This window comes from Amphiura filiformis, chromosome 11 (assembly GCF_039555335.1).
Source record: "Amphiura filiformis chromosome 11, Afil_fr2py, whole genome shotgun sequence".
Lineage (NCBI taxonomy): Eukaryota > Metazoa > Echinodermata > Ophiuroidea > Amphilepidida > Amphiuridae > Amphiura > Amphiura filiformis.
In genome coordinates, this window is record NC_092638.1 from 42,328,495 (window position 1) to 42,346,893 (window position 18,399).

Below are 18,399 nucleotides of genomic sequence, written 5' to 3' on the forward strand. Positions count from 1 at the left end.
ACAGTGTGTCTTATGACAGGTTAACTTTGGTGGCAAGTCTGAGGAAACTTTGGGTGTAAATCTTACATACTTACATCATATTAGCTAATGTTTCTGTTGTTGTGCCATCTAAGGCATCCCCTGCTGTAGCTCTTGGCGGAGGTAACTTTGGTGGTGTGTCGGGGAAATCCTCTCCCCTACGTTGTCTTTGTAGTTTGTAGTCTTCTAATGTAGAAACTAGTGGTTCATCTTCGGATGCTGCCAAGATAAATAGACAAAGTTTTGATAAACATGGGTTTAAATAATGTTTGACTGAAATTGAGTTAGAGAATAAGCGATAGGAATTTTTATTTTGCCTATCCTCTACCGTGTGATAGAGCGACAGGCAGGTCCAATATTTTGAGTAGTGGATGCCGGCGCGGCGGTATCCACTACGATAAAAATATTGGACCTGCCCTGTCCTATCATAGGTGACAGGCAAAATAAAAATTCTATCGTTATTCTCATTCTTTCAGTTAAATATTCTTTTAATAACTGCAAACATTTTTTAAGCAAAAACTAAGTTACCGTCATAAAAACTCCCCTCATTATAAAATGAACGAAACTTGTTTACACCTTCACGTATTCTGTTGCAGCGTACTGCTAACTTTGCGTGGCGTATTCGCACTAGTCTACACATCCAGCGCTACACGCGTGTTACGCATTATCAAGACGCATGATGGCGTGGGGTCGTCTACGGCCTGATAGATGGCACCCGAAATCATGCGATTGTCCAATCAGAAATGTGTCTACGAACTAGACCACTCCCACTGACTAAGAATGCTACATACATCTTTTGCCCATTCATGGATCAAAACAAGTATATTATGTATATTTCCAACTAGATTTTTCATGCACTTGGCTACCTTTTGTTTTAGTGGGTGAGTTACTTCACATTCATTCATTACTTGCACATTTGTGTATATTTCAATTTTTAACAAATATTACTACATTTACAATTTCTTGATGCACATTCTTTCAAATATTATTCTTTGGTTCCTGCCTGACAAATCTACAGACAATCCATTTTGGTCCTAAAGTACTAATCATGGCAATCCCTAATGACTCATCCAACATATAATTCTGCAGATAGCTGTAAGAAGCTGTTATTATCCCAATTCAAATTCCCTAAGAGTGAAGTTGTCAGGACACAGAATATAAATTACTGTTACCGGTACTCTTGTACAACAAGTGCATGTTTCAAGTTTTGTGCCAACAGGATCCATGCCAAAATCAACAGTCCTTCTGGCAGCAAAGTCAAACCACATGTATTTATAGCCTGTTACACTGATGGGTTTAAATGTACACTTTAAGGCAAGTCAGGGGGGGCATGACTTAGTGGGATTTGCACTAAAATATTAGACAAATAAAGCTGAAATACAAAATAAATAGTATTGGTTCTATAAGGGAGATCCCAAGCTGGAAGGGGTGTCACTTCCCTCGCATGCGCATGATTTTTCTCAGGACAAAGAAAACACCAAAAACTTTCATTTTGATATATTAGTGGCCTTAATTCAAGAACTGCAAAATCTATATGGACATATAAATGGTTTTATTGGTTTAATTGAACCTATAAGATTGATGTATACAGTCCAACCTCCCTTATCAGGACATTGTTTATCTGGATTTCTCCATTATCCGACTATCTGATCTTCAGGCAAACCTGTTTTTAATACTCTAATAAAGTTTTATTCAGATTTCCTTTTACAAATTAAGCGTACTGCTAGCCGTCCAGCGCGTATTATTTGTACAAGGTCCGATGCACACGCTTGGCGTCGCGCACATATACGCGATGGTTAAGCTGTCAAAGGAAATCTGAACACTTTACCATAATTTCCTACTCTGAAGCATTCAGAAGGACATATCTATGTTGCATACAGCAATCAAATACCATCTCTCACAGTTATTACCACAAGTAATTGTGTGCTGTCCCAATGTTAGCACTTTGGATACTTTCAATGCAGATATCAATAGCGTACCGTGGCCGCTCCTACCCCGGGGGCTGAAGGAAATTCAATTTTGCCGCCCTTCCTCAACAGCCCGAAAAGGTTGACCCAATTTTTTTTTCGGTGGTTTGTATAGTACAATTTTTCAAATTTTTTATACTTTTCCAATTTTTCCGCCTTTTTTTCTTTACTAATTCTTTTTGCCGCCTTACGCCGCCCTTCGTTTGCCGCCTTCTTCTTCCGCCGCCCTTCATTTTGGCGCCCCTGATTTTACCCGGGGCTGGCTAGCGCAAAGCCCCCAAAATACGCGCATGGATATAAACAAAATTCACTTATCCAGATTTTTCACTATTTTTAGTTAAATGTCTATAACTGGAAAAATGTGGTTCCTGGTATCCCACTCAACTTAGGCCAAGGAACACAGAAGCATACACACACACTCTAATACTAGTAGATATGTCAACTGTGGACCCCCCCCCCCCAAAGTACCCACAAACATGGACCCATATTTACTATTAACCTGTGGACTTTTGTTTATTTCTTCTTTAACCTGGGACACTCAATCAGTTGAAAACATGTTTAAACACCTGTTATTCCTTGAAGACCTAATCACAACACACCCAGTGAACCATGATCTGATGCTGTGCCACCCTGGCACAGGGTTCTCGCTATGATTTTCAGACTTTGGGTGGCAGACCATAGACTTCTACAGTTGGGTCTGTGTCCACAGTTTTTGAAAAGTACCAGGGAAAAGTCCTTATTTGATGCATCTTAGTTACCAACTCATGCACATGCAGCGATATAGAATAAAAACTAGATAACTAAAGGACCAATCACAGGACAAGCTAGCTGGAGGAATAGCGACCATTATGCTAATTAGGAGATTGTTGTTTATGTCCGTGACGTCATTTTTTGCCAAACATTTTTGTGCCATAAAATGACGAACAATTCCAGATTCTTCTTATTGTGTGGTTGATCAGTGCATGAGCGGTAATGAAACAGGGCACCAGGGCATTCGCTTAATTGCCTTGCGCACATGCACATACACAAGTACCAAAGGAACAGAATTCAGCTCCCTACCATTTGAACTAACTTCACTGCTTATTATTCCTAATCACCTTCATACATACAATTTGTGCAAATAATTAGCCCACAGCTTTTTGAAAACTCACCATCCTTAAGAGGTGTCTCTCTATCAGCCTCTGTCTCAGCTTCAATGCTCTCCTCTTTCTCTGATTCTAGCACCGTGGGTAAAGAGGCTGTTTCTCATAAAGTGGCTCGCTGGTCTTCTTGGGCTCAGGCGACTCTGGCTCTGAGTCGTGTCTTGGCGGGAGAGGAGGAACTCGCCTCTCTGGCTTTGGTGAAAAGTCAAAGAACACTTCATCAGTCAGGTCCTCTGAGAGCTGTTGAAACACAAACAACCATACCAAGCATCATCATAAAGTCAACTACAGTCAATAACATACTTGACAAAGAAACTTAATATGAAATAGAGATCAATATAAACCAAATCCTTTCAAATTGGAATGTTATCTATCTACCAGAATCCATGACACCTGCTGTCTACTGTGCAGCACAAAACAGTCACTTTTATTCCAAAATATAAATCTATTTTGCCCTAACAGTTTGTAGCATGTTGCATGCAGACTTGTGTACATCCAATTTCTTGTACCCCTGGAGCTTGCATCTAGGAATTCATTGTAATTAAATTCAATTTCAATTTCATCGGCAAATTTTTAGCATTAGTGTCCAGAATATGATTCCATTGCCTCATATCATACATTTTAAATCACATAATCATAGATGATAAAAAAACAAGTGATTTAATGACTCCATATGCTGCAGGAGCTCATATATACTTCTTTCTTAGAAATAATAAAATAATGATGTTAATAATATGATCATAAGCCCTTGTAAAAATAATGTACTTGAATTTCTAATGATTTTGGAAGGTATAGAGATACAGATATGTCTTGTGGGGAAGGATTTTGACTCCACATACCGAAATATATGCACTTAATTTATAGCACTCTCCTGAATATGTTAAAACAATATGCTCTCTAAATCTGCTTTAATGTTCTGTCATATCATCATACTCACATGATTATAACTTGAGTGAAATATGTCTGTGACATTTTGACTTTAGCTGCTGGAATGCTTGAGCTATGATAGCTCATGCAAGAAAACATTCAAATTGATCTTTGAATGTTATCTCACAATTCATCTTACCACCTGCCACATCACAACATAATAACATAGTTTCATCTTTCTGCCAAAGTTCCCAAATTTGCCATATATTATCATGACATTAAGGTCTTTGGGGGATGAGTTCTCACTATATGCAAACATTTGGACAATATATATTTTCATCATTTTACATGCATCTTTGCATAATTTGACTCTATACTGATTAGACATTGTAATAATTTGTATAATTTTGAAGATGAATGCCTCTCCATTTTTGCAATGTGATATTCCAGTTGAAATCCATAAACCTCCTATGGAAGGCATGACATTATTCTCCCATATATGGGGTATAGATTTCAAATGGAGCTACCCATTTGGGTAACCCCATTTAAAATTCACACTCCCTATAATAAGGGCTGTATAGATTTCAAATGGAGCTACCCATTTGGGTAACCCCATTTAAAATTCACACTCCCTATAATAAGGGCTGTATAGATTTCAAATGGAGCTACCCATTTGGGTAACCCCATTTAAAATTCACACTCCCTATAATAAGGGCTGTATAGATATCAAATGGAGCTACACATTTGGGTAACCCCATTCACACTCCCTATAATAAGGGCTGTATAGATTTTAAATGGAGCTACACATTTGGATAACCCCATTTAAAATTCACACTCCCTATAATAAGGGCTGTATAGATTTCAAATGGAGCTACCCATTTGGGTAACCCCATTTAAAATTCACACTCCCTATAATAAGGGCTGTATAGATTTTAAATGGAGCTACCCATTTGGGTAACCCCATTTAAAATTCACACTCCCTATAATAAGGGCTGTATGGATTTCAAGTGGAATATCCAATGTTTATAGCCAAGATGGATCATGTGTAGTGCAAGGTATGAACAGTGTTTTGCTCTTCAATTATGTTAATGGTCAATATAAATAACATCTTTCTTGACACTCGCTCATCCTTTTTGACACTCTGCATATTGTACAAAAACTTTATTTCAATTTAATAACATCAGTAGAAACACACACAAATATAAAACAATGGCAATTATAACAAAGCAAATGCAATACAACATTAACTATATATAGCAACACAAACAATAACAGTAACTGCAACAATGACAGCAATGAAAGTAACAATGACCACTGGGCCAATACTAAGTATGCAAAAGCCCCATTTCTCTAAAGCTAATATGTGTCCTTACAAATACATTTATCAAAACGACACTGCAATACAGATGTCACAATATGAAACTGGGTAGTTTGAAGATTTCATACCCAGAATCATATATTGTAACCCTAATACAGTAATTGCAAAAATAATATTCTAACAAATAAATTTTTTTTATAAATTCCACAAAGAAAAAAGAAATTTCATGCTGCATATTCTCTCTCAATCACAAGTTTCATGTGAAAATGAAGTATGTTTGAGAGTAAAACATACAGTATAGGTTCTACTTCTATATTTTGTCATGGATGAAGTCTACACTCCTGTATACTTCGCATAGGAGCTGCACCCAAATGAATTTACATGGCAGTACGGCATTCAATTAACAATGTTACAAGTCTCATCTATTACAAGCTGTATTAAGTATAAGCTTGCACCTGGATGTGGGCAATTGACAGTTGACATAGATTTGTCCCTACACTGTACAAACCTCAGGCTTTACATCAATACTTGGCATTATGTGAATAAACAGACACATCGATTTCTTGACTTGATATATAACTACTATCCACCAAGCTATCAAGAGCCAATTCTGCTAAAGGTCTTGTTTAATATAGCAACTCACAGGCTGGCTGGCTGGCTGGCTGAGTGCCTGCCAAAATAAACCCAAACATGCAAGTTAGCAGATTTCAAGTTTGTTCTAATAACACATTTTTACCTCAAGAACCCACAAGGATTTTAAAGTTCTATATCTCTTTTTTAAATTGACAAACAGACAAGAATCTGCTGATTGATCTCAATTTGTCTTCAATTTATATTCACATTCTGTTCTTTCCAAAAAGACCAGATTGCTTGTGTAGGCTTTTTTAGTATGAGCATTTTTGCTAGTATTTGCATGCATGGTTCCATCAGGACCCAAGTGTCTCCACACAGACCGATCATTTAAAAAAACACTAAATACTAGTTAACAGAGTATGCCAGGCAAAGTAACCTTAGTAAGATTTGATCTATCTATGCACTGAATATTTCATCAACAGTTTTTTACTATAAGCATAAAACTGAATGAAAACCGAGGTGATAGAATCTTCCCTTGATGCTTACAAAATGCCCACAAATTAAAAACAACATTTTGTTTTCATAAATGTTCACATCAAATATAGAAGTATATTGTACAATCATGCTTTTTTGGTTGAAATTTTTGGCTTGGAAACAATCCCGCACAAATATTAAAGTAATCTTTTCCCACAACTAAATATCATAGTCAGGAAATTAATGATGCATCTGGTAGCTTGGATCATAACTTTCATATACTTTAGTTGCAATTATCCCAGAAAATTCTTGATTTGTTTTTACAGAGTCTTGAATTGACGAGGTTTATGATCAAAAACGTCACTCTGTGTATTTTGAAATTCGAGGCCATAACTCTTTTCAAATTAGCCCCAAATCATAATTTAGCCCAAATCATAATTTTCAAACACGCCCCTGAATGAAATTCATGGGCAAGTACCCTTAAAGAAAATCATTTTGTACTTTGAATTATAAATGCTTACTTGACACAAAAACAATTAATTCTTGAAAAATGTGGAATGGATTAAAAATAAAGTATTTTCATACAATTCTTATATGTGAAGAATTCAACAGTCACTTTTCAAAATTAAAAAAGGATATCAAAGCTGTATTACTATGCCAATGCGTGTACATAAAGTATTCAGTTATGTTTGAATCATGCATTAAACTATCTTTCATTGACATTCTGTAGATGTGACATAATTTTATCCACTTCAGCCAATTATTCTTATATCATCAACAAAATATGTTTTCACAAATTGGACATAGTTGTTGCACACTGCATCAGTAAGTAGCATGTCACACTGGAACCAGAGCATGAATGAAATATTCATCAAAAAGCAATTTTCGCCCACGGTTAGTACTTTAGAAGTTGCTATCGGGAGGTAACTAATACCAAATTGTTTTTTCTTGATGCACTCATAACATTAAAGACACTATCAGTCATCCATGTCAAAGTCTCAAAATAGCTGAAATTTGTGGATCATCAAATTTTGATTAGGTATTTTCTATGAACAATTTGACAAAATGGAAGAAAATAGAGTGCAGTCATGGCAGTGCAGATATGAAGCTACATTCAGTTGTGTTGCTGCCAGTGTCCATACAGACAGAGACATTGACTAAAACATCAAATTGATCCTTATTTAGATCCCTTTTCCTCCCATCACTTACAAAGTAACTTAAGCCTACTACTACTACTTGTACAAAAACGCAAAAATCAGCTTTTTGATGACGTTTATCAGATTTACAGAATCATTGATAGTGCCTTTAAAAAGATGACTAGTTTCTGTTTGAAAAGTAAAGTATACCACTTAGGTACATGTTGCATTTCTTTTTACTATAATGAAATGTCATGGTACATCTCTGACAAGCCAACCAGTCTTCACTTATCCAACACATGTATACTATGCTGTAAGCAGATACATCAATATTCTTATGATCTGCCGATAAATAACACATGCTGAGCCTAACAGGCACAACATGTGAGATATTGTGAGTGAGTAGGGAATGCTGTTGATCAATCATGTTGAGTTTCTACATCACTTTCAATGGAAATATGATCAATTGTAGACACATTTTAATAACAACATCCTATCACAAAGTTTAAATATATTGACTCTACACTTGAAATACTTAAATATTGTATCTTATATACACCTAACACAGTATGGCATGACATGAAATTGAGAAATGGATATCCAATCCATTGCCTTGATCAATCGTCTTGTGTTTCAGCTTTTTTAAGAAGAAAATCATGCGTATAAGAGAGTGCAAGTTAAGGTGTTTAATATGCATGTCAGGAATTTTTAGAGTGTAGATTTTGCTTTTCAAAATACACTGTGCTTTGAATACACCTTAAGTAACTTCACTATGTACAGCATTAAACAGATACTGAAGGTGAGAAACTACAATACCCAAATGGTGATATCCAATCATGTTCAGTTTCAGTATCCATTTCATAGAAATTCCTAGTATCCGATATAGCAATGTCTATATGCTTATATTAAAGGTGCACTGTATGATTGTAACACAATGGTGTTTACTATACTATGTACTTCACATTGAGACCCATCCCTCAAACATTTTTATTCAAGTTTTGAGTTGAACTGTTCCAATGATTTGGATGTTAGAAGCAACAAAATGTAAAATAGAATGAATGGTGATGACTTGCAGGGTGGTAACCATCAAACTATCATGTTTTGTTCATACCGCTTAAAAGAAGCATATTCTAGACCTAAAATTTCACTGGGGTTACAAGAAACATGTGAGCTTTCACCTGATACCAAAATCTGCAATTTTATGGGATAAAGTAGGGAGTGACGCTGTTAATTGGGTCACCGTAAAACATAGTTACTTTGCTTGTTTGGAGTAAACTGGGGGAATGATGCTGTTTTAAACCAGGTCACACAAACCATTAAGTTGCTTTGCCTGTTTGTCTTGAACCCAGTTCCAGTCATACTCTAACAGATGAAACATGAAATTGACGCAAATTTGAGTAAGTCATACCTCGTGCTGTTGGTCAATCATGTAAGGTTTAGGTATCAGTTTTATAAAGGAAATAGTCACATACATGTACATTATAGATGTATCAAACATAAAGATCAAGATATGTAGTTATTCTGCTTTTCAAAATACAAATATAGAAATGATTTGGCATGCTTGTAAGTTGTTTCTGTTTGTTGTTTTGAATATGAACCTTAACTAACAAGACACAACATGAAATAAGAGTGAGTAACCGACACCCACTGCTGTTGGTCAATCATGTTCAGGTTTCAGGATTACAGGGCCCCTTCATCACAGACATATGGTACCCACATTCCTACAATCCTATGTAATGGTAAACAGAAATATCCTTACTTTAGTAAAATGTTTACTATTCTTGCCTGACAAAATCAAGAAAGTACCCAAATATCTGACTTGGTAATGGCTTATTCCATTTGAAATCCTTACATGTCCTTAATATCCTATACAGAGGGTGTAGACTCAGCATATAGGAGTTTTAGGCTATTAGAATAATAACCAACCATTAAAAAAGTAAATTGCTACCTTCAGTCCTGACTCACAATCCTTGAACTGAATGTAGTTTTAATGAATGTATAATTGGATAGAAACATTTGAGGCAATATTTATACAACTGATCTGTTCGATATTCAGCGGAAATTCAACTAAAACTACCATTTGACATCTACCTACTGGAGACAAATGCAATAATGTCATAGCATTTTGACTTGGGTTTTAATCTTGAGGAATCAATACTGGTTTCAATTGTGCTGTTGCCCTCAAGTCAATTGAAATCATGTCAAGCAAATCTGGCAATGGAAAGCTTGCTTGTTGCCACATGTCGATCACTCACATGATATTGCAAAAAATTCAAAGTTGGCAGCTTTGAAATGCTTCCACATTTACTCCCAACATCAGCAAAATACAGCACCAATCTTTTTTTAATTAAACAAATATTATTCTGTTTTAGCCAAATGAAACTGAATTAAAATCCTAATCCTTTAGTTTGAACTGATTGGGAGAAAGAGTTAACATTCAAATAAATTCAATAGGATTCACTTCAAAAACATTAAAAACCTACATTTTATGGTGTCCATCGTACAGTAGAACTCAAGCTCAAAGCCTGATTTCACTATTATGTAATTTGATTTTTGGTAAAGATGTTTATTTTCTTCTTAATAATAATAAGTAAAATAACAAAGATTTTGAATAAATTACAATTATTGGGCCCTAATTAAAAAGATTAATTGTTGTAAAAATGCTTGGATCATATTGTAGTCCTAGTTTGTGACAAAATGTATAATTTGTGAAGTAATATGAGCTTCACAATAATTATTCAACAAAATATTAATACGGAGAAATGGGGATTGGGGTTTTCAACAATAATCAAACGGTGTGGATTCAGTGAGCCTCTTTTAACTAATCTACCTGCCTTGTACACTCACAATACAACATTTTATGTCTCATAAGCTCATGCATAGAGACGGTGCGTCCCTAAGGCAAAATTCAATCGCTAATTTTGTATTTCTTTCACACCTCATGTATTTCAATATTGGCGGCGAGGACAGCTGATAAAACTACTGCAGAAATGTATAGGTAGGGTAGGTGTATAGGCTAGGCTAGGACTAGGCTAGGACAAGACTAGGTTTATATTACATGCACACTCACTCACTCAGGCAAAGCGTTGGTTGATGGTTGAATGACTGAATGGGTACTGAAGTGGTCATTTTCGCGAGGGTTTATTTTTGCAAATGGAGCTTAAGTTGCTAATTTAACAACACATAAATGAACTTTTGCCATAATAACATTGTTAAGGCACAAATTTCACAAAAATACCAACATTTGCAAGTCCACTTTTTTGGAAATTTTAAACAAATTCTGTATGCGAAAATATAAAAAGTACACAGTTAACCCCAAACATTAGCATATATGTATAATGCAAAAGAGGTCATTTTATTGAGCAGCATCCATTCTTCTCATCCTATATTCTTCTCCATTTACCTGGTAATACTATGCTGAAAATCACATTGCAATATTTGACTGATGCTTCTCAAGATATGATCATTTGAATGATGCAGAAAGCAATCAAGTAACTCATTAGGCTCCATCATGTTATATAAAGCAATTTGTATGTTCCTGTTCCATTATAGTATTTTGTAGCACATTCTTACACTGTGCTCAAAATCCTTTGTTTATACTCACTTGTTATGATGATGGTTTTAATTGCATGCATTATGTAAAATATAATGGAAAAGGGCATATGATGATTAGTAATTGTCACAATTTTATTGAATTACATTAATCATTTAATGTTTTGGGGAGGTTTATATCAGTTTTCAAAATGTAGAGCCAGTACTGTTAAAATGTTAGCCTATTTTGTAGTCCCTTTTTGATCAACAATTCACCCAGTTGCAACCCTTCCACAACATAACATATCCCAAGTGACCACTCTACTGTTTTTTTCTCTGGCACTGTGGTGTTCCGATGGGAGCAGTTCTTATTCTGAATGCAATTTCATTGTGAAATGAGTTGATATTGGAATTCAAAAAGGGGACTAAAATTAGACTACATAGGTTTCTTTTGTTTGGGCACTTCAAAAAGGGATGTTTTACCATTTTCTTCTTCTTCTTTTCTGACCAAATGAATATTAATCTGAAAGGGTTTCTGCCTCCCAGGCCAGCCCACTCTGAGTATGTCCCTGCTTTTGTTGTTTCAATTCAAGACCAGTTTTCAGCTTGCAACTAATCTGCTTACAGAATTTTACCCCCCCCCCCCAGCACATCTTAATTGAAAAGTCTGACTTTACATCTTCTACCACATTTTCTCAATTACATTAACGATTCACTCTACAAGCAATGCACCAGCTGCAATTTTTAAAATAAAACACTCTTCCCCTCTCCATGCTTTTGCATTTTTTCTCCTTTTTGATTCAGTTCATTTCAAATTTCCTTGTCAGATGCTAACCAAAATGACATTTTTAGAAGCAAATATTCCATATTCCCAAAAGTTGCCTTGTGTAATTTCCTATCACTATCATTATCTTATTATTATACCTGCTTATTACTGAGGGCACTAATATTAGTGCCAATATATGGTAATAAAAGCTATTGTCCATTCAAAATTGAAATACATACACTAACATACAAAATAATAAGACTCTCAATAACTAAAATGATCAAAATAACATGAGGCAGCACTTGGTGTATATCATGTTTTTTATCGTAACTCTTCAAATGTTAATGCCACTATTAAGAATACACATAGAATACTGATAGCTGTCTAGTGACTTTAATAAAACAACATCATATGCAATGCCAGCAAGCACAAAGAGTCACTCCTCATGCAAAGTCAACATTATTTTTCCCGTCACTTAATTCAACTGCAAAATTTACCGGCAAAAATATGCTTGAAAATGTTAAACTTTATATTTACAGTTCCCACAATATGATAATCTTTGGCAAAAACAATATTAAAAGAATTTGAACGATTCTAAGGGGCAATATTGATGGATTATTAATTATTTTCAGTAACATTCTGACTAATTTTCCTTGATCTTATTGTATGTACATGTAGCATAGGGGCTGTGGCTGCTGAAAATAACAAACTCAGAAACTAAATATATCTGTGTGTTAAGTGTAATATTAAGAGAAATCCATGATGTAATTCTAGCTTGATGATGTCACATGTGTTTGTTGCAACTTTGTCACATGTGTTTGTTACAACTTGTATACCTATTCATACTGCATTGCACATGCTTGATGTCTACAATCCCCAACCTGAACTCATAATTAACTACCAAACAAAAATTGTTTCATTTTATCCATTAATCCAATTTGCTAATTTATACAGTTTTACTTTCAAATCCAATTATGGCTTCCAACCATAATACTGAACCACTACTGCTTCACATACCGTAAACCCATTATGATCCTAATTTGTTTTCTCATGAAGATCAGGAGATATCAATAATCTCTAACATCTCATTTACATAACGAACCTGATGAGGACGGGACAAATAATTATGACACATCAACCAGACAACCATTGATCCAATTTTAATAGCAATGAAGTTTTGGTTGTTGCTAATTGTAATTGCTGGCTGTAGTAGTGCACTTTCTTAGCCATGACCCCAGCTTTTACATACAATGATTTCACCAGGATGATAGTGATACTGGACATGCTTTTGCTCTAAATTTCTATGCTGGTAAGAAATAATAGGCCTATTGATGTATGAGGTGATACATACCAATAGCCCAATTTTGTTATTTCAAAACATTTGCTTGTTGCAAAGGGATATTTTATTGCTCCCATGACTCAAAACTGGAAGATTACGGAGAGAAAGATATCTAGCATCCAGGCTCCAGATAGCCTCCATCACAGCTTATTTCTAATCTGTACAAGATGCATCATGCTAATTATGTCAAGTTTTGCTCATTGCAAATTGTAGCCACTAGCTACATTGTATAATACTACACTACTACCTTTTTCCTCCCCCATGACCCCATCCTGTCCTGACCTAAACCTGCTTCCTCAGGAAGATATCAAAGATACTCTAGAATATTATAAATAACATTCCTAATCTTGTAAAATAGACGGGTAAGACGGTAATAAAAGACAACTCAACTGTGTTGTTTTGCTTATTCAAAACTTTTGCTTGCTGCAAATTGTAGGGAATATCATGCCACTACTATCATCTGCTGCATGAACCATCTTGACCCCTAAATGCTTCCTGGGGAAATCAACTTAGATTCTCCAGCAGTCCATATTTACATTCTCCCTTAACCCTTTGAAAAATAAAAACCTGGTCATCTTGCCAACCAGCCAGCCAGCCAGCCAGCCACTCAGCATTTCTATTTCCTTCTTGTTTATTTCCCCTAGACATATTTTGCGATCCTCATGCATTCTGAAAGGATACTGACTTATGAAATCAATTTATGCATGACGTACTTTTGTGGAAATGACTGCAAATTCATCAAATTCAGGTCACTGAATTCCTGGGGAGAAAACAGCTCATGAGTTGACCCCAAAAATATGAACGCTGCTTACATGGCAGAAAAATGGCTCCCTAATTCCATATGACGGTCTACTCATGACTTGAGTATTGAGTATGTCAATAATTTCCTTCAGGGGTTTAATCATAATGATAATAAGATTTTAAGGTAACTTATTCTTTATTCTGCGATGATAAAAACCTGAATTAATATTTGAGAAAATGTGCAAGGGAAGAAACAGATATATACAAACAAGTCTGGTGATTGAAATGTGGTCTATAAATTAAGACAGCACAATAGTAATTCCTTCCCCCAGATTCAATATCTTTTCCCCTAAATCTTACTCAGTGACAGCAGGGAGAAAGAGGATATAATGGAGGTTGGGAATTTTATTCTGTTTACTTGATTTGGCTGTGCCAAAATATTAACAAGTGTCCCAACAAGTTTTGTATCCAATTCCTGGAATATATCAATCCGGTGGCATAGTGGCCTAGTGGTTCACATTCATAATGGGTGTGTTGACAGTTTGAACCCTGGTAGAGGTGCTATCTTATCATATCACTGAAGGAAACATCAAAGAACACCGCTAACCCGATATATTTTCGTTTCTAGGCAGTGAATGCCTTTATATCTAGTTAGTGAGAGCGTATTGTGTAAGCACGATACGTGTAACAGCGAGATGCGCGTATAAAGGCGATTTGCATATCCCGGGCGTGTAAAATGCCAACGCGATACGTAATATGCGGAACACAACAACATTATTCACAGTCTAGCACCAAGTTGCTTTAAAAGAGAGATGGCCACTACGCCCTGTAAAATACAGGTTTGAACCTTTGCTATACTTTACCTATGACGCCACCTGATAAAAGCATGGAATATTCAAATGTGAATATCAATGTTTCAGGGTTTAAGTTATAAGGGTATGGATTCACAGCTCTTTTCAAAGTGCCACCTGAAATTCCTCAGGATTGTGACTTGTTCTGTGCTGCACTGTAGATGGCACATGGACTGCAAATAACTCTCCTAATCATGTTCAAATGAGTTGTTAGGAGAGATGTTACAAACGCATTAGAAAGTGTGCATTACTTGTAAGCAGCTTTCTGGAGCACTTCAAATTTCAATCCCAAATAATTTGCAGTGGATCTTTCAAAAGAGCAATAAAACACACACCTGGGGAATTTCAATTGGATCTTAGGAGAGCAAGCTATCACACTCCTCAGGAGTTACAGGTGGGTCTTTCAGAAGAGCAATAAAACACACACCTGGGGAATTTCAATTGGATCTTAGGAGAGCAAGCTATCACACTCCTCAGGAGTTACAGGTGGGTCTTTCAAAAGAGCAATAAAACACACACCTGGGGAATTTCAATTGGATCTTAGGAGAGCAAGCTATCACACTCCTCAGGAGTTACAGGTGGGTCTTTCAGAAGAGCAATAAAACACACACCTGGGGAATTTCAATTGGATCTTAGGAGAGCAAGCTATCACACTCCTCAGGAGTTACAGGTGGGTCTTTCAGAAGAGTTACAAATAACCATCCTGTAACTGAAACACATATCCCACCATGTCAGTAAACAAAAATTGAACGGTTTACATCAAAATCTGAAAATAGGGCTGAGCAGTAACTTACCATTCTTAATGGTGACATTGAGATATATGTTGATAATGTTGATGGGCCAGCATCATTATCAGTATCAGTTGAGATATGCGTTGTTGGGCCAAAACTTACAGCAACCCGTCCCTACAACATATAAACATACACACAAACAAATACAGAGACAAACAAATGTACACGTAAACAAGACAACGGATGGACAGAATGATCAACACACTGACAAACATTCACATTCATCAGTTGAGAAGAGTGTGATTGGTTGTAATGCATGACAACAAACACTAAAACAAACATAAACATTGGGCTATTCCCTTTGAAATATGTCACATTCTGTTGAAGATTGAAGAAAAGTATTCTACAGAGGGAGTATGTTTTTCAAAATGGAATTGGCTACCTTTTGAAACCCATACTCCCCCCTATTATACCTTCCACAACTGAAGTGAGTATTTCAAAAGGAAATTATCCAATTGTATCTTCTATTTGAAAACCATACTCCCTCTGGAAGACTTTAGCTAAGTCTACCACAGAGGGAGTGTGGTTTTCAAATGAAATCACCCATTGTGAACACTTGCTAAGTTTTACATTCCTACAAATATGTACATCTTGACATCATCTTACCACACTTGGTGAGAAAAACTGGTGGCTATCGCCATCTTTTGTGGAGAAAAACTGTGATGGGTCTAGACTAACAGCATCTGGTTCATCCTCCCCGTCTACTTGTAGACTAGCCGGAGCGAAGGAACGACTGTGTATTAATGGAGGGCGCTGTTGTACTATGCATCCATGACTTAGGCTTGGTTTAGATACAGGTCTCTGTGAAAAATAAAGAGGTCACATGACATCATAATTACTGTATTCATTCTAATAAACGCCCAGGGCACTTTACAAAGTCATCTTGGGTGGGTGCTTATTTTTTACCTGGTTTACCTAATTTTTTCATAAGGGCCGTTTATTAGAGACAAATTTACCTACGTTATAATATGGTCCCAAGACGTTCTAGTAGCTTTTCTGATGCAGTAAATTTATTGCAAGTTTACACAGCGCAATGATCATGTCTTTGAAATTGCGCTATATAAATGCCGTTGTATGTATGTATGTATGTATGATATTTCAGAAATAACTGGTTGCGCAATTAATGTTTATTTATTCCTTTGTACAGCATCTCAGTTTTGATTTGTTACTGTGCCCAATGTAAAGGCAATGTACATTCATCCCAAAGAGCTATATAAGAATCCAGACTCCAAATAACCATAATATTCTTAGTCAGTGGCTGTGGCTTAGCTTGTTAGCGCTAAATTTCAATGGTTTTTGTATGCCGTCTATTACATAGTAGACGGAAGACGCTTGTCGAGGTGCTAGCATCCTAGAGCACAATACGTGAACGAGATGGCAGTACGTGCAACTAAAATGGAAAACAAGTTTCTTTCATTTCAGAAAAAGGGGAGTTTTCATGATGGCAACTTAATAACTAAATAAAACAGTGTTTAGTTATTAAAACAATATTTAATTGACTAAGAATGAGAATAAATTATATAAATTTTTGTTTTTACGATCCTTTATCATCTGATAGACGACAGGCAAGTCCAATTGTTTTTGTAGCACTTAGATACAGGCGCAAAATGATATACAGGTACACTCTTTTGTTCTCTGTGTGCAAAACACATACATTGCAAAGTGAATCTGGACCAACAACATAGATCAACGTAGATCGCCGAGATCCAGCTAATCACACACTGAGCAACCCATGATGAAATGAAGGGACTTAAAAAAACAGCACCAAATATTACTAAAATGCTTACTGAATGTACTGAAGGTGGTACTACACCCCTTGATAAATTTGTGACTATTGTTGCATTTTTCTCAAAAAATAATGACTTTTGTTACCAGTGTGTAGTTATTTTTTGAGAAAAATGCAAAATTGGTCACAAAATTTAGCAAGGGGTGTAGTACCACCTTAAGCATGTATGAATAAATAAATTTAAATGAATTTCATATTTTAGCACATTAAACTTTACTGTGTACCATTGTTTTCATAGCTTAATATATTGCTGAATAATAAAGGCAAGCACACTCCTAAATCTAATTCATTTGTCCTGTTGCCATACAAACACTACCACAATGGCGAATGAAGCTGACTATGTCGCAAAAGTAGTAGAATTTATCAGGCAAACTGGGAAATTTAATGCAATAAGAACATAATTTGTTCTACTTTGTTTATTAGATACACAAAAGAGTAGATCTCTTGGCTAATTTGGTAATATTTGGTGCTGTTTTTCATTGATCTGGACTGCCTATTACCTTTAATGATTTGACAGCATCCCATCCCATTCTAGCTACGGATTGTCTTTTACTACGTTGTCTTATCATTCTATGTGAAAGTTGTTTCTGGTATATACTACTTGTCACTGTTCCCATGGTTCCTGTGCTGAGTTGTGAAGTTAATGGCTGCCGTGCTGCTGCTGCTGAGTCCGACTCATCTCGAGGTAATGTGCGAGCAACACCTGGTCTGGCTGTAAACATAAACACAAAATCAATTAGATACTCAATTTTATTTTCTAGCTTCGAGATCTGTTGGTTGGGAAAACTCTAATCATTCCATAAATAAATAATAAATAAATGATTTAATGTGTGCTACACTTTAGTACCAGCCCATTTCAACAAATTATTCCGCTGCCATTAGGATATGTCAGGATCATTTCTGCTTCACCAAGTCTGCAACTGATGTGCAAGTACTCTCAGCCAACTTGGATTGTGATAACTCCCAGCAGCTCCCCATTTTACACTTAGGTGGAGTGAAGCAACTGGGAATTTAGCTGTCTTGTCCAAGGAGACACATTACACTGGCTGTGGTGGGCCTTTGGATTATGAAGCTCATGACCTAACCATTAGCCCACTGT

At 36.0% G+C, this 18,399-nt stretch overlaps 1 protein-coding gene across 1 annotated transcript in view; it reads right to left on the minus strand.

Moving 5' to 3' along the window:
- LOC140163691 (inactive rhomboid protein 1-like) overlaps window positions 1-18,399 on the minus strand; it is a 133,909-nt gene that overhangs the window by 33,764 nt on the left and 81,746 nt on the right. Inside the window, exons 4-8 of the mRNA XM_072187007.1 lie at window positions 17,801-18,012; window positions 16,121-16,315; window positions 15,518-15,628; window positions 3,208-3,367; window positions 75-237 (exon numbers count right to left, since the gene is read on the minus strand). Coding sequence (XP_072043108.1) covers window positions 75-237; window positions 3,208-3,367; window positions 15,518-15,628; window positions 16,121-16,315; window positions 17,801-18,012 — 841 coding nt within the window. The remainder of the gene's footprint in view (window positions 1-74; window positions 238-3,207; window positions 3,368-15,517; window positions 15,629-16,120; window positions 16,316-17,800; window positions 18,013-18,399) is intronic.